This window comes from Schistocerca cancellata, chromosome 1 (genome assembly GCF_023864275.1).
Source record: "Schistocerca cancellata isolate TAMUIC-IGC-003103 chromosome 1, iqSchCanc2.1, whole genome shotgun sequence".
Taxonomy (NCBI): Eukaryota; Metazoa; Arthropoda; class Insecta; order Orthoptera; family Acrididae; genus Schistocerca; species Schistocerca cancellata.
This window is the reverse complement of record NC_064626.1, coordinates 785,608,327-785,633,167: the sequence shown is the minus strand read 5'-3', so window position 1 is coordinate 785,633,167 and position 24,841 is coordinate 785,608,327. Positions and strand designations below refer to the sequence as shown.

The window sequence follows — 24,841 nt, the reverse complement described above, 5'->3', positions numbered from 1 at the left end:
CCTGGTGTTCTCATGCAACCGAACACTGGGCCACTGTCATGTCACTATGTCCTACAAATCTGGATACTGCATGATTTGACCAGCCAGCCAAAAGGAGACCCACAATGAGGCCCGTTTCAAAATCATTCATGTGCTGATAATGCTACCTCAGATGAGTGTGTTCTTCACAGAGGTCACTCAACATCTGATGCTGTTCACACTGTTATATACCCTACTAGGCCTGGTACCAAACGCTATGCAGGAACAACACTAGTCCTCTCTGGTGGCTGTTCTATGTGTCACAGAGAGTTGCAGCTCTAATCATTTACATACCTGCCGATGGTATGTATGTGTATGAATTTACACTGAAATCTGACCACGTCATCTGGGCTCTCTTTTTTCTGGCAGTGTATATTTTATACAGTTCATAGCTGTTAAGGTGTGATATCCCGAATACCAACAACTAACAAAGACTGAAAAGATACATTAGAGAACCCATTCAGTACACTGGCGAGTCAAAGGTGTTAAACCTTCATTGCACTGCTTTAAACATCTGCAAAGCATATGTCTGAACTAGATTCTCTCTGCTGTCCATCAGTGTAACACTGCCAATTTTTCTGATTATTTGAGATGAGGCATCTCTAGTAGATGGGACCACTTACAACAAGTTTTACAGATATGAAAAGTTACAAACAAAAATTATTTTTCAAAAAATATAAATGAAATATTTTTTAAAACATTTTTCTTCTATTTCTTGACCAATCCTGCACATGAAAATAATTAGTAGTGACCAGTTATAAAAAGTATGGAAATAAGAGTAAAAATGGCTGGAACATGATATCTTCCCAACTGATTAAGGTATTTCAACGAAGGAATGAAATTAGAACAAACACAGGTCAACGTTACAAGATACAAAATATATGTTAGTCTATAAACAGTGTATGGGCGTTTCAATCACAACATGAAGGTATAACATGTTTCATCTGTATGTGACATCCACTAATAATTATCTATTATAAATGATATATTCACTCTGAGCTAAAAAGAAAACCTTGGTTGAGCCACAACTACAACTATCATTTGCAGATATCTCCACAAAGAAAACCAATGATATACCATTCACTCAGCATTTAACTGGTGGTTCTGTCAGGTAACTGCACATGAAATCAGTGTTTTAACAAAAGCATTACTATAAGCAAAGGCCAATGGTATGTCACCTGTAATAACGTGTTTCAGTAAATTTTCATTTCCATTTATATCTTCATGCATCTGCTGGCTCAAAGCAGTGCTATTCTCCTTCTGATCACCTGTCAGCAACTGAGTTTTGCAGTGATGTGGTACAAATGAAACTTTTTAGTCCCAATTACGTGTTCAGTTGCACACTGATGTTCACATCCTCAACAGTCTCTCAAATGGGTAATCCCCATGAATAAATCACCATGTGAATGCCTTACACACAGTGATCATTGGATGAAGCAGAAGGTATTACAGGCCATAGTACTTCATATAGCAACAATCTACCATTGTTAATATGATTGAACTACTCATAGCACTGTGTATGGTTCTAATACAAGACGTAGTCATAAAGTTTTAACTATCACTTCGTAAAACTAGAGTTATGTAATTATTGTTTTGTTTGTTTGCTGACACGTGTCTGTAGTCCTGGTACACATTGATATCCCTGCACCACAGTAGTGTAGCATGCCACTTAGAAGAGTTAGCCCATTGAAAAAGTGGAGTATCATTTGGTAAAGTAGTCCGTTTTCTACATTTGAAAGGAAACAACATTGCAACAAGCTGCTCGAGTTGGTGGACACACATGGAAACAATGTGCCATTATATGACACTGTGGATGGGTGGCATAGACACTTGCAGGGTCTGGGTGGCGTAGACACTTCTAGTAGTAGAAGTAGTAGTAGTAGTTTATTCATCTAGTGACAATATACACTGCACAGACTTCATCAGAAAATAGAGACCTTAAAAAAACATGCAATATATCACTGTAAAATACAAATTACTCAATATAATTCAAAATTGCATAAACAACTATGATTAATTACAAACATGTATGTGAAAGGTACATTATATCATTTGTAATATACAGACATCATTTAAATACAAATAAAATCGGACGTCTAACGCTTTTGTTCAAACACATACATTCACAATTATAGCAAGCACTTGATCAAAAATACTGTAGACATATAGTAAATAAATATAGTTATGTGCTACAAGTTTGTTCCCTGTCTTCAATTACACTGTGTCATTAAAAATTTGAAGACTGCTTCCTTAAATGAAGACATTATTTTACTTCTTTTCTCTGTGCTGGAAGTTTGTTGTACAATATAGTACTCCAAATGTTTGCAAATTTTTCTGCTAAAGTCTTACTAACTCTTTCCATATGCATGACACTGCACATTCTTGTATTATATGAATGAAGACCCGAGATAGTTTTGATACAGTCATGTACCTTTTTATACCCATTAAATTTTTTGTATGTAAAGACATGGCAAGAGTAGAATACATAGCTGTTGGAATAACTGTTTGGTAGGTGTTAACCATGAACTGTTTCTAACAGCTCATTTTTGTATACTGAAAATTGTTTTCAGATTTGTCTTATTATGACCCCAGATGGTGAGGTGACAAGTAATAGCAGAATGGATGTACGCACTGTAGACAATTCTGCTGCACTTCTACAACAAACAATACTAATTACATGTAATGCAAAGCAAGCAAAGCTTAGGTTATTAAAAACTTTCAACAATCACGCACCTTCACATTTGGCAATAGCTATCCTCTCAACTTTTTTTATTTGTTTTTATTCTGAGTTTTTGACCACCTTGCATAAACTTCCATTGTAGGAAATCAAAATATGTTATTTACTGTCCTTATACACATGTGCACTTCTCTAACTCTGGTGACACTAATGTAATCCAGCTAATACATTGCGGGGGGGGGGGGGGGGGGGGGGGGGGGGGGGGGGGAATTAGCACACCCTTTTAGAAGTTTCTAATTCACTCAAGATTTATTGATGCAACAGTGCATATTGAGTACATGAAATGATTACATTTACAGATTAGTAGCACATGCAGTTCTGAGGTATGGGGTATCGACCCATTCTGAAACACAATTATTAGTATGTGGCGTGGCCTCCAAAGGTGACAATGCAGTTGCTGAATCTGTCATCCAATCAATCATACAAATGCTGTCCTTGAATATGTTATGTTATTCCTGCATAACCTGTTCATGTAGTTCTGTAAGAGTTGTTGGTAGACGAGTCACATGAGTCGTTTCTCAACCCTTCATATCCCGTATGCACTCAATTGGAGACCAGTTTACACATCATTCTGGGCAGTGTAATATTAGTAATTTTCGCCTCACAAACATTAATATACGCTCAATAGTAAATGCCTGAGGGCCTAAAGTTATCGAACAATTGTAAAGTAAAAGAAATGAACCATCGCATAGCAGCGACAGAATCTATTATTCTTTATCTTTGCCGTTCTTGCGCGGTGCCAGTAAATCTCTATGTACATGTATCGATTAATGGTGTAAAAAAGAATTCTGTTGTTTCAAGACAAATGAGGTTTTTGGCGCCTCACCTTTTACTGTTTGTACTCCATGAGAGGCGGACGCGGACTTGCTGTGTTCCGCAACTGTATTTTATATTCTATGTGAAAGTATTGAGTGAATATGCTAATTGTTATTTTTTCCAATCAGAAAACATGTAGTTTCTTGTAACTGATATCGAACAGACAGCGTCAAGAGGACATTTTGACTGTTATGTATAAAGTATCTAACCACAATGGTCATCTATTGTAATTTAATATGAAAAGGTACGTAGCATTAAAAAACATGTGTCAAAGATAAGTGTGCTTATTTTCGTAAATTAACCTTGATGATTCTATCTCCTTATTTACCTGAATGATAATTATTTTGTGTTACTTCATCATCAGAAATTACGATCACGCTGATGGGCTGAACGCAGCATCAGGCAGAAGGAACATTATCATTTTCCTATTATTTCTGAACCACCTTTTTTGTGTAGTGTTGCATTTCTTTTAAAGTCCATACATCTTCTGGTACCTTAGTGTTGATCCGGGTATGACTACATCGCGACTATAAAAATGCACAGAAATGATAATGTTTCCTCCGAACGATCTCAAATATATATCAATATGCTGCTCTTATTCAGGTATTTAATGCTCAACGTATGTTATTATAATAGTGTAATCAATCCCTGATTCTGTTGCCAAGTGGCCCACCAAAATATTCACCTTTTCGATATAAAAAAAGTAAAAATTTTTTTTTTTTTTTTTTTTTTTTTTTTTTTTTTTTTTTTTTTTTTTTTTTTTTTTTTTTTTTCGTCCCCCAAGAGCAACGCTACAGCAGGGAAGTTGCTGCTCATCTTGCAGAGCACATTGAGGTTTTGGGGCAGTGTGTGGGTGAGCATTATCCTATTGGAACAGCACATCACCTTCCTGTTACAAGAACAACAAATAAAAGATCTAGCAACATTCTGCATATACTGAACATTGGTTAGCATCCCCTCCAGAAACAATGAATGTGAATGAGAGCTGTAGTTTATCACATCCCAGACCATAGCACCTAGGCTGGGTTCAGTGTGTCTTGGACGAATGAACAAAACAGCACTCACCAGGTCTACATGATATGCACAAATGAGCATCATTTGCTTGCAGGCAGAATCTGCTTTCATCACTGAAGACCACAATGCACTATTCCATCTTCCAAGTGATCCTCTGATGGCATCAGTTGTGCCACGCGCATCGATGCTGTGGCATAAGTGGAAGGTGGACTAGAGGGGCACGTGTCCTTAGTTCCATTGCTAATGACTGGTTTGCAAGAGTTTGTGTTGACACATTTGGTCTCACAAGCCCTATTATCTGTGCTGTGGTACCTCTACAATATGCCACTGCTGCTTTTACAGTACAATGATTCTGGTGGATGTCTGTACTGTGTGGACACTCACTACCTCATCTATGGGTGTGAGAATGTTCATATGATTGCTGATACCAGCATTGTTGCACAACAGTGTGGCATGTCCAGCTTGGGTGGCAGTTCTCCAAAAGGACAATCCTGTCACTCAGAAGGCCACAATTTGACTTCTTTGAAACTCGCTCAGTTGGCTGTAGGAGACACAAGTGCATTTCCATGGCATGGTTGCATGCTTGCTTCACATGTCTGCACAACATTAAGCCTTCTGGCTGTGAATGCTTCCTATTAAAGAGTAGACAAAGATGGCACTCTGGTAGTTGTGCCACTATGCTGTCACTTGGCAGACAGTGTTGAAACCATTATCAGTACATCTACTATCCCCCAGGTGGCATATGCCATAAACAGATCAAAATCGACATTGTCTTTTCAGGTGTACTAATTTCTTTTCCTGCGATATATATTTGACAATAATGTAACATGAAGTATATATTTATGGTACTTATCTACTAATTGTCTATTCATTGAAAATGTGGCTCATTGAAATAACTGATGTCTAGGTAGTATATACCAGCTTAAAATTTCAGATACGAATACTCTGTGATTAAGATGCACACATCCATCCATTTACTGCCTCCATATCACACACATCAATTTTCATGTTTCCACAATGCTTCAAAATTAATATTTTTTCATTATTGGTAGTCACAAATAATAATGGCTTGACATAGTTGTACAAAACAAAGCTAAACTTCACTTCAGAAAGCTTATGTAAGAAATTGTTACATCAATGTGTAATAGCAACTTTCACAAGAAAGACCACTAGAAACAATTTCCAAGCACAAAATCATGAAATTTGAACTGTTTAACATGACAGCATGTGCTAAACACCATCTCCACACCCAACTAGTCAACAAAAAGCTTACTACTGCTGTGTACAAAATATCTGTTCTTTGCATGCACCCTTGATGAAAGATAGTGTTGAAGAGTCACAAGTGCTTTTGAAGATAGAAACTTAATCTGTGATTTACACTGAAAATGATAAAAATACATTTCAAACCAATTTTGTATGTATTCCAAAACTCGAGTTGCAGATGTCGACAACACTTAGTTTATATCAATTACAACAACATTTGTGTTTTCAGCAAATGTAGTTTTATGAGGACCACTGATTGGAATCCTGATATCATTTACACAAATAAGAAATAAGTGAGGTCCAATGAAACAGCTCTGTGATACCCCTATTCATACAGTCCGAATATCAAATCTGTAAGCAGTACTTTGGTTTCTCAAATTGGTTTTGAAAATATATTTTCCCATTTTTCTTTTGTTTAAATTTGAGTAAAATTATTCACCTTTTCTATGCAGGAGTGCCTTTTATATTATTAAGTATATTATTATTATATTGTTTCTTGCTACCTTGGGTATAGAAGAATTTATGGATGCTACAGGTGTGTTGTGATCTTAAAGACCTAATTTTACATTTAGAGCCTCTGTATGATCCGGAAAGAGTGGTTTGGTTTGAAAATTGCATAGAAGTACCAACATTTCTCTTTTTCCTTTGCCTTAAGTTAACAGGTTAATATTAAAAATACTGTATTAATATTGTTAATCAATATTAAAAATATGAATCCCCACATAACAATAATTTCACTTTATTATTATGAAAGTATATAATGTTACCTCCATGTTTTTAAAAAATGTTTTTATCACACAACTGTGATCTATACATTGACCAGACAACTAGCTTTTTACTCTTCCCTTTCTCTTCTCCTCAATTTTTTTCTCTGTGGTGTACAATTAAAAATGTTTTTCAATATTTTGCTGGTAATCATACTCTGGTGCAAATGCATATGCTACTACTCAACACAAGAATACCCCACTCCCACATTAAGCCTTAGGCCCATTATGACCCGCCAACTGCTGCCTGTAAGGCAGTACGAGGAACAATCTACAACTGCGGGACATGTTATCAGCACGTCACCAATTCCTCCAGCCATTATTGCCAGTACATGCATCCTAATGATGCTGCAACTTCTTTATTCAAGCAGCTTTTCCATTGACCTCACAAAGGATGAGTGGATCCTGTATCAGACATGCCTATGTCAGAAAAATATCTGGGAAGGCACCGGGAATCAAACCTGGGTCCTCCCACAATGAAGACAGTGAACCAGCCATTTGGTTATGACAGTGATGTGCTGCTGCTTTTGTTGTTGTTGGTGGTGATGGTGCCACTGCTTCATTGTTGCTGTTGCTGCTGCTGCTCCCGGAGTGATTCTCTGTACGAAAGATGTCTTTGCTTCTTTCGCTAGCACTGTTGTTGTTGGATCTGCAGCTGTTGCTGATGTTGGTTTTCCTGGTGCTGTTGCTAATATTTCCGTTGCTATTACTGATGATGATTATTCTGTATGTGTTGATTCTACTGCTGCTACTGACAATGGTTTTCCTGTTGTTGATGCAGTTGCTGCTCCTGTTGTTGTTGTTGTTGTTGTTTTTGGTGGTGGTGGTGGTATTGATGGTGTTGCTGCTGCTGTTGCTGCTGCTACTTGTGCTGTTCCTGTTGCTACTAATTTTGTGATGTTATTGGTATTCATGTTGGTACTGCAGATGTTTGCTGATGATTTGATTCCTTTCAGTAATTTTTGTTTCACAAGCTGCTTCCCTAGCTGTCGAAATGAAGACCATGTGAAGTGTGAAATCTACACCAAATGTAACACTGGAAACATTTTTGAATTGTCTGCACATACTCAAAGAATGTGCATTAGCAGCACTAATCTCCTTGTTTATGCAAGACCAATGTGACAGATGCAGTGAACTGGGTGCTTCTTTAATTTCCAGTAAGCTCTGGATGTTCCTTTTTTGTATAAATCATCAGGGACACCAAACAGGGATACAATATCATTTGAAGACAATTTGATAATTGCTTCAGAGCGGACATATGTTAATTGTCTCTGAAAGGGAGGCCCAAAGTTTGACAAAACTTATGGAATTTGCAACTGATGTCTCATTAACATGCAAGATGACTCCATATCCATGCTATTAGTTAGAATGAAAAGTTTCCCAAAGAGACCATAAATTTTTGCTGTGACACATGGCATATGTTCACATCATTTGTGTGTATACAGGGGAGCGGTAACAGCTCAATTATGTACATGGGTACTTCTGATAAATTTTTCTGAAGCACTATCATCGCAATGCGGCCAAAAAATTCTGAATGGTAATGAACAAAGAGGCCGACCGACTCTCTGTGAGGATCTATGAATCACAAGCGAAGTGAAGGGCCTGGAGCTCAAAACCTGATGCATCACAATCAACATGATAGTGAAAAAAGTGAAGCGCATATCAGTTGTGAAGATCTTAAATAATATCTTGAACATGATTAAGGTCACCACCCAGTGGGTTCCAAAACTGCTCATGGCTACTCAAAAATTCTGCTGAACTGAGGCTGCAGCAAAAATGTTGCAGTCACATCAGGCCAATCCAGATTACGCATTTTATCAGTCTAGTCACCATGGAAAAGTGCCAGCTGTACCACCACCATGGATGAGTACTGACTGTATCAATATGAGAGTGAGACAAAGGTGCAAAAGAAACAATGCAAATACATGGAGTCACAACTGCTGAGAAAGGCAAAGACCCAATCATTATCATGCAAAGTGATGCCGAGTGTTTCCTGAGACTCCTATCATGTGGTGATAACAGACTATGCCATAAGGGGCAACCCCTGACCATGTTATTGGAGACTGCCAAGATGAAGCATCGTGGGGTAACCATCCAAAGGTGAAAGTAGACTTTCCAAATGTATATCACTAATGGAAATCTCTCATCCTGGTGGGAATGTGAATATAGCACAATATTTTTATGAGTGTCACACTAATCATCTACTGGTAAATTGTTAAGGTACTGTCAATGTCCCAATATTTCTGAGTATACAGGTGGTGCTCAACAATTAGAGCTGCAAATAGTTAAAGTATTGCATGCACTGATTACCGCTTTCTTCAAGTGCAAAAGGGAATTTTTTTCAACAAATAAATGGATTGGCTTGGGATTCCCACTGGCCCCTGGGGTTGAAAATCCCAGGGTGGAACACTTTGAGAAAGGTGATGTTTCAAACCATCTGTCAAAACCCCAAGTACTTCTTCCACTATGCCACTGATACATTTATGGTGTTGGAACACAGAGATATGCAGTGGATGAGTTTCTGGATCATCTTAACAGCATCCATCAAAACACTGCATTCACCATGGAAGTAAAAGATTTAGATGTCTCCCTTTCGTGGATATACTAATGCAGAAGAAGATAGACTACAATAGTCCATGCAATACAGGGTGATTTTTTACACCATGAACAAACTGTAGGGGTTGATGGATGAGAGGGTGCAGAACAAGGAAGATCTAGTGAACTTTTGTCCAGAAATGCATAGTTTCCATGCTAGAGACCATTTATTCACTCATACTTTTTTTTATAAAGGCTGCAGTCTAATAGGCACTGTACCATACAACCACTGTTACAGTACGCATGGTTTCCTCCTAGAGGGTGGTACTGTTCCTCATACATCATGGCCTAGCATCCTCTCCTATCATAGTAATTGGTCATGTTGTATCCAATTCACTTCTCTTGCTGATTCATCTTATAGTGGGTGTGATACAGCACTGTACACAATGATTCCATACTCAAATCAAGAGCTTGCTGACGTAGTGTTTACTTATGGAAAGGCAAAAGGCAATGGGCAGCAGGCAGTAAGGTTGTATCAGGAAACCTATCTCCACTGACAACCACAACATTAAATATTTGCAATGGTGTTTTGCCATTTGTCTGAGTGTTTTGCCGTTTGTCTGAAACGGGGTCGTTTCAGGAAGCAGGACTAACACTGTGGAAGGCGGCCATCATGTCAGTACCAGGTAGTTGGCACACCAGTACAGGGTACGCCAGACAACCATGTGGAACATTATCCATGACAATTGTTATTACCCTTATCACTTACAGTGTGTGCAGGGCTTACTAGCAACAGACTTTCCACATCGGGAGCAGATCTGTCACTGGTTTCTTCACCAGGCAACCACAATTCCAGGATTTGTGTCATCCATCCTATTCACAGATGAGGCCACCCCATGGTATGGTGACAGCGAATCATCAGCATCCGTGCAGAGGAATGTGTGAACTGTGATAATTGGTGACTGTATTGGGACCAGTCTTCCTTCCATATCACCTAACAGGCTAGAAGTATCAGCATTTCTTGTGAGTGACTTTGCCTCCCCTGCTGGAAGAAGTGCCACTGATGCCTAGAAAGGTTGTCTGGCTGCTACATGGTGGTGCTCCAGCCCACTTTACCTTTAATGTCCAGCCACATCTCAGTCGTGTCTTCCCTGGTTGATGGATCAGATCAGGGGGTCCAGTTCCATGGCCCGCTCTTTCACTGGATCTCAACCTGTGTGATCTCTGGTTATGGGGCGCATCTCAAAAGTATTGTGTATGAAGAGCCCATTTCACAAGCAGAGATACTGGATAGCTTATTCATGCTGCCTTTGACACTGTTTGGATGCAGCCTGACCGATGTGAATGTGTGAGATAGAACATGCTATCATATGTACACGAGTTGTGGTGTATGGAAAACATTTTTAACACATACTGTGCTTGCATGGTGCAGAGGGTATTAGACTGCAGTCTCTATAACTTTGTATGATTGAATAAATGGTCTCTAGCATGGAAACCATGCAATTCTGGACATAAGTTCATTAGACATTTTTTTTGTTCTGTATCCTCTCACCGATCAAGCTCTAGAGTTTGCACATGGTGGAAAAAATCACCCTGTATAGGAAGAAGACCTACACAGATTTGTGCCTGCAGCACCAGTTGACACCCTCCAGCACAGACAGAGAGTGCTAAATGTCCTGATACATTGGTACACATTATCTGTGAGAAAGATAGTTTTATTGTCAAGCTACAACACCTGAAGAAAGTGTTCCATAAAAATAGGTACAGCGAAACACAGATCAGAAGTTAGTTCAAGAAAAGAAAATATGCAGCAAACTGGGAAATAGAGGAAGGACATAAGTGTCTTGATTTCCTTTCTTATTTGGGGTGAATGTCAGCCAAAATTGTGAGACTGCCTGGAAAATGATACATAAAACCATCTTCCAACCACTACCTAAAGTGAAACAGTTCTTTGGCTCTGCAAAAGATCCAATAATATGAAATGTACCAGAGCTATACAGTGTCCCACGTGAATGTGGCTGTTAATACAGTGGGTATCTAAAAAATCAGCAGTGGCAATGCATAGTATAAACAAATATCACAGTTTTGATTTTGAGAACACCAAGTTGCTATGCTCAGCAACCAGATATTGAGACAGTATTATAAAGGAATTCATAGAAACATGGACCCATGAGAATCCTAACAATAGAGATAATGGTTAACAACCTAGTTTGGCTTGGAATCCCACATTAGCAGCAATATGAGAAGCACCCAGTGCTGTCCAGCATGCAGGTGCATCCAAAATGTGGATGCAGAGATCTGCATGCAGCCACCGGCCCTCCAGCCACCCCCAATAATGTGCCCTCAATCCCATCCCCACCCACTTGCTGCAAATGACCTAGCTGCCCACAGCCAGAAAGGGGGCACACCACTAGTATAAATGTTCAATACATCCCCCGTATCAATGTAAACTGTCTCCCTATGTGTGTTTAGCTTTTTGACAATTTTTTATGCCATTGTACATGTAAGCTGAAAATATTTAACTTTAATGCTGTTCGTATTATGTCTTATAAAAAATGAAACTATCATCACACAGTCACAGTAAACATTGTACACCACAAGATGCCATGGACAATAAAGAAATGAACAGATACTGGGATACTCACAATATCTCAACACTTCATACGAAGATGATGAGTATCATAGTTTCTTAAAACTGCCTGTTGGCTGGAATCCCTGTCCAAGGGGGTGACTTTACCCAGCTTTGGTACCCCAGTTCATTCTGCACAGGACATAGTCAGACATGCTGCTTCTTTGGGCTCTGATATTTTGCCTCATCCTTGTTATCTCTTGAAATGAAGGAACTGTTGTATGGAAAGCATTTCTAGAATGAGAATGAGGTAATTTTTGAGACTGGACATTTCTTGAACAGTCACCACCCAGCCTTTTACAACCAATGTCCCTGCCAAGTGATCTACCGTTGGGAAAAAATGTGCAACATTAAAGGGTGTACAGGCAGAAAAGTTTCACCACGTTTCATGGCCACTTCTTGATTTTTTTGAGTTGATAATTGAAACCTTATTAATACCCTTCACAGTATTCTTTGCATAATTATTTAACAAAACAAAACATTTGTATAAACTTTATTCCTAGCGTGCAACAAAACTTCATACACACATATTGTTCTTCCAACCTCTTCATGGAACAGAATGAAAAATTTACTCGTGTACAGTCAAAAACAAATGAACACAGAAGGATGAAGTAAATTGTTATTTGGCTTCAACAGCAGGATTACTACAGTGTTTGGTGTGCAGTAGTATGTTTAGTCTTTTTTACTATCCCTTGTGTACACAAGAAAAGAATGAATTTTTGAATTACTGATTTATAATCAGTTTGGTTTTGAAAGTGTGCTGGTACTAATGCAACAACTGACTTCACAGTTATGAGGGACAAAATAAGAATGCCTGTTGACCAAGAAAAACCAACTGGAGGACATTCAGACCATTATACACTGCCTGACAAAATACGTGAAGCACCCAGAAGATATATTCGAATGTCAATGTAATTTCATACACGTACCTGCCATCAATGGATATGTAAATGATTAGAGTTGCTGTTCTCTGTGACAGGTAGAACGGCCACCAGAGTGGATTAGTGTTGTTCATGTTTACATTGTTACCAGGCCTGGTAGGGTACTTAAATGGCACAAACAGCATCAGATGTTGACTGATCACTGACAAATATGAAGATGCCGCATAAATGTGAGAGACAGCATTATCAGCATCTGAAAGAGTTTGAAAGGGGCCTCACTGAGTCTCCATTTGGCTGGCTCATTGAAGTGTGAAATATCTAGATTTGTTGGGCATTCAGATATGACAGTGGCCCAATGTTGGACTGCATGGGAATGTTAGGGAAGGTATATTTGCTGTCAAGTTTCTGGTCGACCATGTGCAAACACCACAATGGAACACCATATTCTGCACCAAGCACATTGTAACACTTTCACATCTGCATCTACCTTACAAGATGAAGTAATGAATTCCCTGCAAGATTCTATGTTATCCCATACCATTGGTCAGAGACTAGAAGCAGCCCAAAAAGGAATTACCAACATAATCGCAGTTGCCGCCAACAACACAACACAAACAGCTGCATTTAGAAGGTTGATTGACTGGGATGCATGGGCCACTGATGAATGACATCACATTGTGTTCAGCGATTAATCACAATCCTGCATTAGCCCTCATGATTAATTTTGGTAAACATGATAGTGACATGAGGAGAGATCCCATAGTTCCATTGTTTTGGAGAAGTATGATGGCAATACTCCTGGCATCATTTTGTGGAGAACCATCAGGTATGACTTCAGGTCATGGCTGGTGTTGATTGAGGGAATTATGATTTCACAGCAGCATATCATGAACTTCCTGCATCCTCATGTGTCATCTCTCATGCAGCATTATCCTGGCATCATTTTTCAACAGAACAATTCTAGTCCACACAGGGCATGTGTCTATCTAGTGTCTGCATGATGAGGTATTCCTGTGGCCATGAACAGTCCCAAATAGAACATATGTGGGACCAGCTTGGAAGAAAACTCTGTTCCAGTACCAGCATCCAGTTGAGATCCAGCTTGCCTCAGGAGACAGTACAACAGCTTAATGACCCCCTTCCCAAACAAAACAATGTCTGAATCCAGGCCAGAGGGGTTGCAATGTCATATTAATAAGTGGGTTAATACTACCAAGTTCCTTGTAAGTTTGACTTGAGTTTGAAGTCACTGAACTAACATCACATAACCTCTCAGCCCATGAAGTTTCTTTTTGTTTACTTCTCCCCTTCTGGGTGGATAATTTTTTTTCTCAGGCTGTGTAGAAACAAATAAAGAAAATAACTGGTATTTTTGGAATTGGAAGTTCCTCTACTGAGGGGCATAGGTGGGGGGTGGGAGGGGAGTCAACACAGAAAACTGTAAAATGTAAAGGGCAGACAAGTCAAGACACATTCACATGATACAGAGAGAGTTTGGAGTAACACAATTTCTTTTAACTATCACACTTGCTTTGTGTCAACATATGACAAGTAAGCTTTCCTGTTTTCCTGTCCTCACACACTGTTAAAAGGTCCTCACACACTGTTAAAAGTTCATTCATGACATTTATAATTTGTTTCCAAACTCAGTAACAAAATGGGCAATTCAGAGAAGCAAGAATACTTTGATGCCACTCCATACATTATAAAACAGAAAAATTAAGAACTATAGTGGGGGAGTATGAAATACGGAGTTCCTCAGGAGTTATCCTTTGGATCATCACTCTTTTAAATTTACATTAATGATACTATAAATACAAAGAAAGGCAAAATGTTTTCTGATAATGTATTCATAATTATCAAGTGTCACAACAATATAGCCAAATCTAAATCTCCAAAGGAAAAGAGAGGAAAAAAGACATAAAAACTACAGAATCAAGTGAGACGTCATCCGTACACCTGGGAAAACAGAAAAAATTTTTAAAGCACAGAAGGTAATCTTCTACATTTGTCTGACAGTGTGATATGTTTCATTAACAGTTTATGGAGGACATTTACATTTTAATAGGGTCTGGTTAAGTTAACAATTTACGTTGAAATCTTCCTTCTCTTACCTTGTTGAGAAGCTATGTGGAGTGGGGTCAGTCCTTCTCCATCACTTTCATTGATTATGAAGGTTCCTTTCTCTGAGTCCAGTAACTGACGAACAGTGTTATATCTGCCATACCTGCAATTAGGTAATTACAAAATTCCATTACAGACAATGTAATTTTTCTGCACTAGGGAATTTCACGTTTTTTCTCTTTTTTTTTTTTTTTAAAAAAAGTTTTAATGAAGCAGTGATGTCTACTTGAGAAGGGAATTTGGACAATGAAGAAAAACATCATAGAAGTAAATCTAGGAGTAAAGGAGACTACTCGTCATACATCATAAACCCTGAGTCATCAATAGGCACACACAAAAGAGAGTGAAAACTATGCTAGCTTTTGGAAGAAATCCTTTGACAAGCTAGAATACAAATACACACACACACACACACACACACACACACACACACACACACACCTGTGCTACAGTATGTTGGCTGGACAGACAACACCGTGATTGCTGCTTGGCAGGCGGACTGAAATAGGGGTTGTGTCAAGTGGGATGGGTAGTGAGAGAACAATCTCCAATAACCCACATCCTCACACACTTTACCCAACAGTTTCTCCTTTCTCCGTCCTGTCATCCTCCCCAGTCCATGTCTTCACATCATCTTCTCTGTGCACTAAACCTCACCAGTTCTGGTAACTGTGTGCTGCATGCCTAGCCCATCCACCTGCAACCTCTCCCTTTGCATTTGTAACCTCCATACCTGCTGCCCCCTCCAAGCAACCAGCTAACCTCCTAAATGCCTCCACTTGCTTTCTTTCTCTACACACCTTAGCCTACGTATCCCAACCCCAGTCGACTTTCCAAATTGCAACCCTGGCATTGTGTGTGTGTGTGTGTGTGTGTGTGTGTGTGTGTGTGTGTGTGTGTGTGTATTTGTACTCTAGTTCATCAAAGGAAAGCATTTCTTCCAAAAGCCAGCAAAGTTTTCATTCTGTTTTGTGTGTGCCTGTCGACAACTCAATGCTTTCGATATTTGGTGAGTGCTTTGCTTTACTCCTAAATTATTTACATTCTGTCAATACCTTCCATACAAATTTTTACAGGACAGAAATTTTTTTTCAAATGCTGTAGTTTCATATTACAGAGAAAAAATGACAAAGACAACCACTCATCTACAGATGAATGATGAGCGACCCACAAGCACACACAAAGGGACTGAATGTAGGAGGACAAGCACACAGTGATAAACACATCTACATCATAAACTGGATAAAATAGTGCAGACATCAGACCATGCACCTGCCATAGCACTGTTGATACAAAGTATCACATTCGACTTACTCTTACTAAGTGTAAGTGGAAACTGGCTTGCATACACCCACAGAACTATAAACAAAATAAATCCACCATATGGTGCTAACGTACACTAGATGGCATTGTTGTGTAGGAAACATATTTTTCCTCACTCAAAAAACAGGACAAGTGTATATTTTATTGTCCTGTATCATCACATTTGCATATATGCCATTCACTAAATGCTTTTGATATGTGACCTGCCAGTATAATAGTTCATTCCTATAAAAATCCTTCTCTTAATTCTGGAACCCACACCCTGCAAATTATGATATGCACAGCCCATCCCTCACACCTACCAGCCACTATTACACTCTAATAGTAAGTATTTGTTGGAAAACTGTGTCAGGACAGTCCTCAATAGGAGCAATTCCTCTGCCAGAAATAAGTTTTTGATGTAATCTTGAGCAGTGGAAATCTGTCAGTACATAACTGTAAGATCCTGAATAGCACCCAGTTGCATGCAAAAAAAATTATAGTTTGGAATGGGTAGATGCATGCCTACAGCTGTTGTCATGATGAAGGAACTTAGCACACATGTGATGCTCATAGTCTGAATGGGGCATCAAAAGGGCAACCAACTGCTATTTATAATTTAGTTTATAAATGCATGCTCTCACAGCAATATCAATTAGAAAAATATTCTCGGGTTTTGAGTCCCATAAAGTGGTTAAGTGCCCATGAGCTTTCAGCAGAGACCTCCTCTGCCATTATCAAGTGGTTGACTGCCATGTGAATGCTGCTGCTGCGCTTATACAGCTGAACCACCACCAGTGATATCACTGGTGCCCAGCCCTGCACCAAATATGGCAATGTTTTGGTAGCGTGACCGCTGCACCCGCTTCAGCTCCCCAATCACAGATCCCATCTGTATTCAGCCACAACCCACAGCCTCCTTGAGAGAGTTATCTGATATTTTGATCTCTATTGCTTCATGTGTTATGCTATCCCAGAAGCTGTTTGGCAATTTAAAAACAGAAGTATCATTGTACGTAATTCAGTGTCCGTTTTCCAGTGCCTAGTGCTGTTGCAGCAGATTTTTTGGGATAGCATAGGCAGAAATACCTTTCATGTTTTATGCAGTGCTGTTCAATAGTGCAGAAAGTCTGACTGACATAAACTGCCCACACCCACATGGTATTTTGTATACTCTTGGTGTTCTGAAGCCTACATCATTTTTCACAGTCTTCATTAGCTGCCGGATCTTTCCTGGGGCTGTAGAAAGTGTTAATTTTTAGGAGCCATTTAATCTTTCCTGTAATAGAGCCACAATACAGTGAAAATGCAATCTTATTCATATCTTCTTCAGAGGTCTTCTACCTTCGTGGCTTACATGAAGCGGCTTGCAAAATTTGTCTGTTGTAATCATTTTCCTTGAAAACTTTACGTAAGTGGCTCAGTTCCCTCAGCCGATTTTTGGCATCAGAAATGGTTTCAGCACGATGTACCAAGGTCCTCAGAACAGACTGTCTCTGTGCTGGGTGGTGGTAGCTGGTGGTGTGCAGATACCAATCTGTCTGAGTGGGCTTGCAGTAAATGCTACCGAGCGAGGTGGCGCAGTGGTTCGCACACTGGACTCGTATTCGGGAGGACGACAGTTCAATCCCGTCTCCAGCCATCCTGATTTAGGTTTTCCGTGATTTCCCTAAATTGTTTCAGGCAAATGCCGGGATGGTTTCTTTCAAAGGGCACGGCCGATTTCCTTCCCCATCCTTCCCTAATCCGAGCTAGCGCTCCGTCTCTAATGACCTCGTTGTCGACGGGACGTTAAACAACACTAACCTAACCAGTAAATGCTATGATTGAGACATGCATTGAGTTAATGGTGGACAAGGTGTCCAGGAAGTAGAGAAGAACGGTTCCTTGCTGTTCCCTAACAATAAATTTGACCTCAAGACACTTTATTTAAATAACTCCCTTTGAACATTGATAGTGCTAGTTAAAATAGTGACAAAAGAGATGAGATTCTTTAGAAAACTACAGAATCAAACATTACTGGTGAAGGTACGATCTGTAAACTTATTTCAATGCTGGACTAACACAATGAGTATTACAAACAAGGAAACATCACCAACTTGACCTCATATTTTAAATAGGAAAAAGTACACTAAGAAGATATCAGCCCCAACAATCAAAGCTGTGTGAAAATTTGGGCCATAATTCTGATAGTACACAGTTGTGAACTTCTGAGTGTACAGCTTTTAAACTTCATGCACACCAGTTGTTTATCACTCACTCCACTCCACTCCAGCCACCTAATGCCCATGCACCAAATACTGTACAGAGAGTGTGTAAGAGCTCTGTGTTTATAATTTTGATGAACAAATAAGTGATAGTACTTTGTTTATTGTGTCAAAGTGCACAGTTTCCAAACCGAAGTTGGTGTCAGAGATCTCTTTGCTTTGAACACCTTTACATTGTAAATTCACAAATGTATTGTAAATTAAATAAATGAATGAGTGCATCATTAAAGATGTAGCATAGCACTATTTAATTATTAACATAACTGTTGTCTGTTAATTTATTTGGATTGCAAATCTGACAATGCTGGAGTGAAGAAACTGTGTTGTTCTTCAACATGATTAGTATGATTGAAATGTAAACCATTCTATTTCATAATGATTCCTCAGTTGCCTCAGTTATATATTTGGCCAACATGACCCCCTCCCCTCTTCTCTTCCCTCACCATCAATATCCCATGAATAGGAGGGTTCTGGTTGCAACTCCACTGTACAGTACTTGGTACTTGGGCCTAAAATGGCTGCAGTGGGGCACAGTGAGTGATAAACAACCAACACACATGAAATTTAAAAGCTGTGCATTCAGAAGTTCAACATTCAGAATTACGGGCTAAATTATCACACAGGACTGACTGCTGGAACTGATGTCTTGGTAGTGTGCTCTTTTGTCATTAAAATACAAGGTCAAATTAATGATGTGTCTTGGTAAGACCAATGGCTACCATGAGATGAGATGGGTACTGTTCTTTTCAGTCTTACAGTTGTGAGGTCATTTCATGAATTGTTAGTATGCGAACTGTTAGTACACATACTCCACTCCTCAAAAATGGATCCATGACTTTATGGGTCACTCATTTAATCAAAATGGCACTCCAGAAGTAGCATAACTCAAACAACTATACCCCAATAGCCATGCTCCAGCCATGGCCTCTCAGTTGTTTGTTATTTACCATTTGACTGTGGCCATAGCAGCACTATTTCTAATTAATCAGAATAATTAGATATGCCAGAGAACCATTATGTAAACCTTACACATAAAAATCATAGGTAATGGCTCTGAAGCCAAATGAACAGTGAATTTGTCAGTGTAACCACACTGAATCTGTCGATTAAGGAAGTGGCATTCTTCCTTCAGATGCTGCACACCAGTTCATGCCCATGAATTAACTATAGATTTGACAAATAATTTACTTTCTAAAACACTGTACTGAAATCATAGATAAAATCTTTCCCTTTCCTTCTGTTGCTCTACAGAAAGATATTCTGGGTAAATGTAAAATTTTTGGAGTCTCTCGCGGCCCAGAAGCACGCCAAGCCAGTCTTGTGCACAATATCTGCAACATAACGTGAAACAGACAGGAGAGTTGATACTACAAATAGTGTGCCACACAACAGATCCCATAGCTACACTTTGATCGAAAAAGGTACCTGATTCACCCATTTAGCAGTATGACCTCACAGTGAAGAGAGCATAATGTCATTTTGCCAACCAAAAATATTTTGCCAACCACACACAATGGAGTAACAACATATAAAAAATACACAGGAACAACTTTCAGCACACTGACACTGCAGAAAGTAATGAGCTGAAAGCCTGAAACGAAAGACTGGGGCACTGTGACATGATGAAGAGTGGTAATGGACCCAGAAAACAGGCCACATCTCATCATCCTCACCCAGGAATAATGTCATGGCTCTTGACAGACAGCTAAAAATATTCATGCTCCTGAGCCCTTCCTCTACACAGTAGTAGTGAGTCAGTTCTAAGGCAGAACTTACGATGCACTGCCTACCATTTACCATATGACTATAGTCTGGCCTGCTGGACTTAATCCATCATGAGCTGCCATGTTTTCCTCTGCTGCTGAGACAACTTGGAGATCTTGGAGCCTAGTACCATCTGCTCGTTGGGTGCAAACAGATAGAGTCTGTGCTATGTTTAACTGTTGCTGTTCCAGGGAGCTGTGCTAGCTGCTGCTGCCCTCCTGACTTGCATCTGCGAGTTGACACCAGCATCCATGGCCTTCCTCTATTAGAGAGGCCACGACGTAGCTCTGCAAAACCACCAAACCCCATGCAGAGCTGATGGGAGCTTAATGTGGCACTATCTTTGAGGTCCATGAGTGCACCATAATAAATCACATGGTCAGGGTGTTGGGCATCACTGTGGAACAGGCAACACTAGCCACCAGCTGAGCCAGCTACCTCGCAGTGTGCCACTTCTGCTGTGCTGGCACCCTGACTCTGCTGTCGTCCTTGAGACTACCAATGCAGATGTTTCAGTGCTTTCCAGTAATGCATGCCATTGCTGCTGCCATAGTGATCATTCAATTATAGAACCAAACAATAACTGTTTAAATCGAAATGCTGTCTTATTAGTGCTCCCGGGCACCCAACAGCCCCTCACTCTCACCCTTCATCATCCTGCATTTGTAGGGGCCACATCCCACCAACCACTACATTTCATTTTTGCTTCCTTCACTATAAGTTTCAAGAAATGTAAAAGTAAATGTAGATACAAGTGTACACTGGCCATTATACTGCCTTATTCTGCCACCATTGCTCTTGCTATGACCTACCACTAGTTATATTGACTGGATTATTCCTCACCTGTGTGATATAATGGTACTCTTTGTACATTCATTACTTATATCACTCTTAGAAGTAGGTGTAATCTATTAACCAACATACTTATTCAGTCATTGTGTTCTGCAGAATCCATTAAGGAGGGGGACATTCAAGGATATGCTGTAAGTCAAGGTACACATTTCCAAAAGATGAGCAAGTCACAGAAACTTAATCTGTACACTGCATTAACAATTAAATGTCACTGCACTTCTTTACACTATATGTTCTTACCCAAGCTAAATTTGACCCATAAAATTAGAAGGAGAGCTGGTACCTCAAAAAAATCTGCTGCTTCCTAAGCTATATTAACTAGCTATTATTTATCCTCTGTTGGTAATTTAATATTAACTTTATATTACAATAAATACTGTTTATTGACACAGTTAACAAGAATATGCGGTCTTTGAATCTAATTAATCAGATAATTCAACAATAGAAACATCAGGTGGAAATATCATCAATGTAGGAAAAGATAGATTGCTACTTACCGTAAAGAAGACATATCCAGTTGCTGACAAGCACAATTAAAGGACACTCACATACAGCTTTTGGCCAGATCCCAGCCCAAGACGGCAGTGCCTGTCTGCAACTTGATGTGTCTTCTTTGCGGTAAGAAGCATTCTGTCTTTTCCTACATTGTTACAGATAATTCACAGGAATGGCTAATGAAACATGTTTTTAACTTTCTTTTGATAAGATAGGAAGTTGCAATTTCTTGTTTCCTATTAGAATGTTGTGTGGGGGCTTGTTGAATAATTCTGCACAATAATATCTAAATCCACACTGAACTGGGAAAAATGAGGCAAAGACTACATGAGATTTTTTTTTGTGCTAAGCGCGGCTCAACTGAAATGGATTTTTATCATCAGTAACAGAGGAGAGTGTAAGATTCTCAAACCCTGAAAGATACATCTACAAGATAAGCAGTTATCTACTTCACACAGTATTCTTATTGCTCACTTCTACTAAATAAATACTTCATTTACTGGTACTTTAGGTGCAGTGTCACAGAAGATAATTCAATTAGATCACAGTGTGTGGAAGTTAAAAAAAAAGCCAACTATCTTACCTTCAGGTCAACAAAAAATGGATTCTTCTAAAAGCATAACAAGCTGAACCACACTTGGTGATAAGTGTGTCAATGTATTGACTCAATTTTAACTTTCCAAGTTGGACCACAAGGAATTTTACACTCAGTTTTTAATTTAAGATATGAACAATAATGTCCGCCTCCACTACTTAAGGTCACTTAAGCTTGTTTTAAATGGCATAACATGAGTGACTAATGTGATTTACACCTATTTGCTGTAGAAAATTTGCATGCCAGCTCCTATATAATCTGAATTGTATCTAGTAATGTTTATTTTGCACCTATGATAGTATGCTTGCATCATCAGCAAACATTACAGTCTGCAAACTGTAACACTGTTGAATGCTGTGCTACACATCAAAGTGACCAAAATACATGTCACTACTTTTCAATGTAGTCACCAAGTCTCTGTAAGAAACAGTCAGAATACTCTACCAACCATGCAGTTTATTAATGATTCTACTTCGCTCTTTGGTCTCAGAGGCGTTTGAGAACTTCTGTGTGGATGTCCTCATCATTGGAAAATCTCTTTGTCACCAGATGTCCTTTCAGCTTGCCAAAGTGATTGTCTGCATACTGTCATCTGTGATTGGGGTTGATGCCACTCCTTCCCACACTTTGGAGTGTGTTTACAGTTGCAGTGTCTGTGTGGCTGTGGTCAAATAGCTGGCACCATTTCCCTACGGCTGGATGCGACACTAATTTTAATCCATATACAACCAGAATTTCATGGTAAATCTGTCTACAATTTAAACATTTTGTCCACAAGAATCATATTGTCTCACATATTTCAACTTTGGAGTGTGTTTACAGTTGCAGCATCATCTCACTCACAGCCTCTGATGCACCTGTTGTCTGTATTGCAGTAGAACTGCAGTGACATATTGTATTCCACCTGGATGCTCTCTCTTCTGAGAATATGCCACTCTGGTTGTGCTATAGTCTTAGCATGGAAAAACATGTCTAACTTACTTTCTGAAGTCTCCACGTAAATTCAATCTAACAATGTGGAAAATACAGATTGTCACTTACCGTAAAGATGACATGTTAAGTTGCTGATAAGCACAATTAAAAGACACTTATTACAAAGCTTTTGGCCACAGTCACTGTCAGAAAAAGAAACACGAACCATTCATTCACACAAGCAAGCACAGCCCACACACACATTCCCACCAACCCTGGCAGCTCAGGCCAGAATGCTCTTGACCGAGCTGCCGCAGTTGATGGTCATGTATGTGTGAGGTGTGCTTGCTTGTGTTAACGAATGGTGTGTGTTTCTCTTTCTTTTTCTGACAGTGACTGTGGCCAAAAGCTTTGTAATAAGTGTCTTTTAATTGTGCCTATCAGCAACTTTACAGTAAGCAGCAATCTATCTTTTCCTACATTGTTGATATCCCTACCTGGAGTTTCTGTTGTTTAATTTCATTCAAGATAAGGCAGATGTTGGCAGGTGGCAATATTACATAACCACAGTTTATTAAGTCATGGTTGCAAAATGCTGACATGAAATATTTTCAGTGGAAAGACTAGCAAAAGTTGAAATCAGTGAAGATCAATTTCGGTTCAGGACAAATGTTTGACAATATTGACTGGAATGCACTTTTTGAAATCCATAAGGTATCAGGGATGAAATACAGGGACTGAAAGGCTATCTACAATTTGCCCAAAAATGAAAGTACATTAACAGTGGTGAGAATGTAAAAGAGAACCAACAGTAGTGAAGAAAACAAGACAGGGTTTTTCCCCCATCCCAGATGTTATTCAGCCTGTAAGCAAGCAAGCAGAAAAGGAAACCAATGAGAAATTCGGAAAACGAATGTGGTGTATCGAATACATGTGAAGAACAGGCGCATTTCAGCCCCCATTTGAAACACTTCTCCAACAAGCTTCGTAACTGATACATCAAAGTTCTCCTACTGACTTAAATTTTGTGAGAGATCCTGTCAGTACCGGTAGGAATACAAATGGTTTCTCCAATTTGCACTAAAAAAGAAAACAAAAGTAAGGGGCTTTCACATTAAGTGTAAATGTTGTAGAGGCTATAAAAGACTTCTAAATAACATGTTATGAAGTTTATGAGAACGTTCATTTGTAGCACAACACAAAAAAAGAGGATCAAGGCATTTGAGATGTGGTGGTATAGAAGGAAGTTAAAAATTTGGTGGACTGATACGATTGAAGAGTTTCTCTACAGGGTCGGTGAAGGGTGATACATTCATGGAAAACACTGACAAGAATAATGAACATGATAACACGACATTTGTAAAGACATCAGAAAACAACTTCCACAGTTCTAGAAGAAGTAACAGAGAGTAAAAGCTGTAGGGTTGAAAAATAATGGAGGAAGGCGGGCCGTGGGCTAAGAAACCACTTAGAAGCCTCATAGCTAAAATAATAAAAAAAGCAAAAATAAAATAAAATAAAAATGGCGCAAAATCAAAATCATATTTTGTAAGTGCGATGAAACTCACCTCGCAGCAAAATGCAATGGACTTTCATTATTGTTGTTCTTCAGATTAATGCACGCGCCAAGTCGTATGAGATTTTCGAGGCTCCGGATGTGGCCTTCTCGACTGGCGTAATGCAGAGGCGAGCATCCCGTGTTATCCTTCTCGTTCAGCAGTTGTAACAGTTGGGATTTGGACTGCGCCTGTTTGGCGGAAAGGAGTACACTCTTTATTTATAGTAGAAGAACGAACAATTTTTTAAGAACTAGTTTTTATGCAGTAACTGTAATCTATATCAAGAGTGTGATTCACGTATCCACGAAGGGCAC

The 24,841-nt window shown here is 39.2% G+C and overlaps 1 protein-coding gene across 1 annotated transcript in view; it reads right to left on the bottom strand.

The window, feature by feature from the left end:
* Positions 1-24,841, bottom strand: part of LOC126103415 (transient receptor potential cation channel subfamily A member 1) — a 194,009-nt gene that overhangs the window by 126,556 nt on the left and 42,612 nt on the right. The window contains exons 8-9 of the mRNA XM_049912331.1: positions 24,537-24,715; positions 14,772-14,884 (exon numbers count right to left, since the gene is read on the bottom strand). Coding sequence (XP_049768288.1) covers positions 14,772-14,884; positions 24,537-24,715 — 292 coding nt within the window. The remainder of the gene's footprint in view (positions 1-14,771; positions 14,885-24,536; positions 24,716-24,841) is intronic.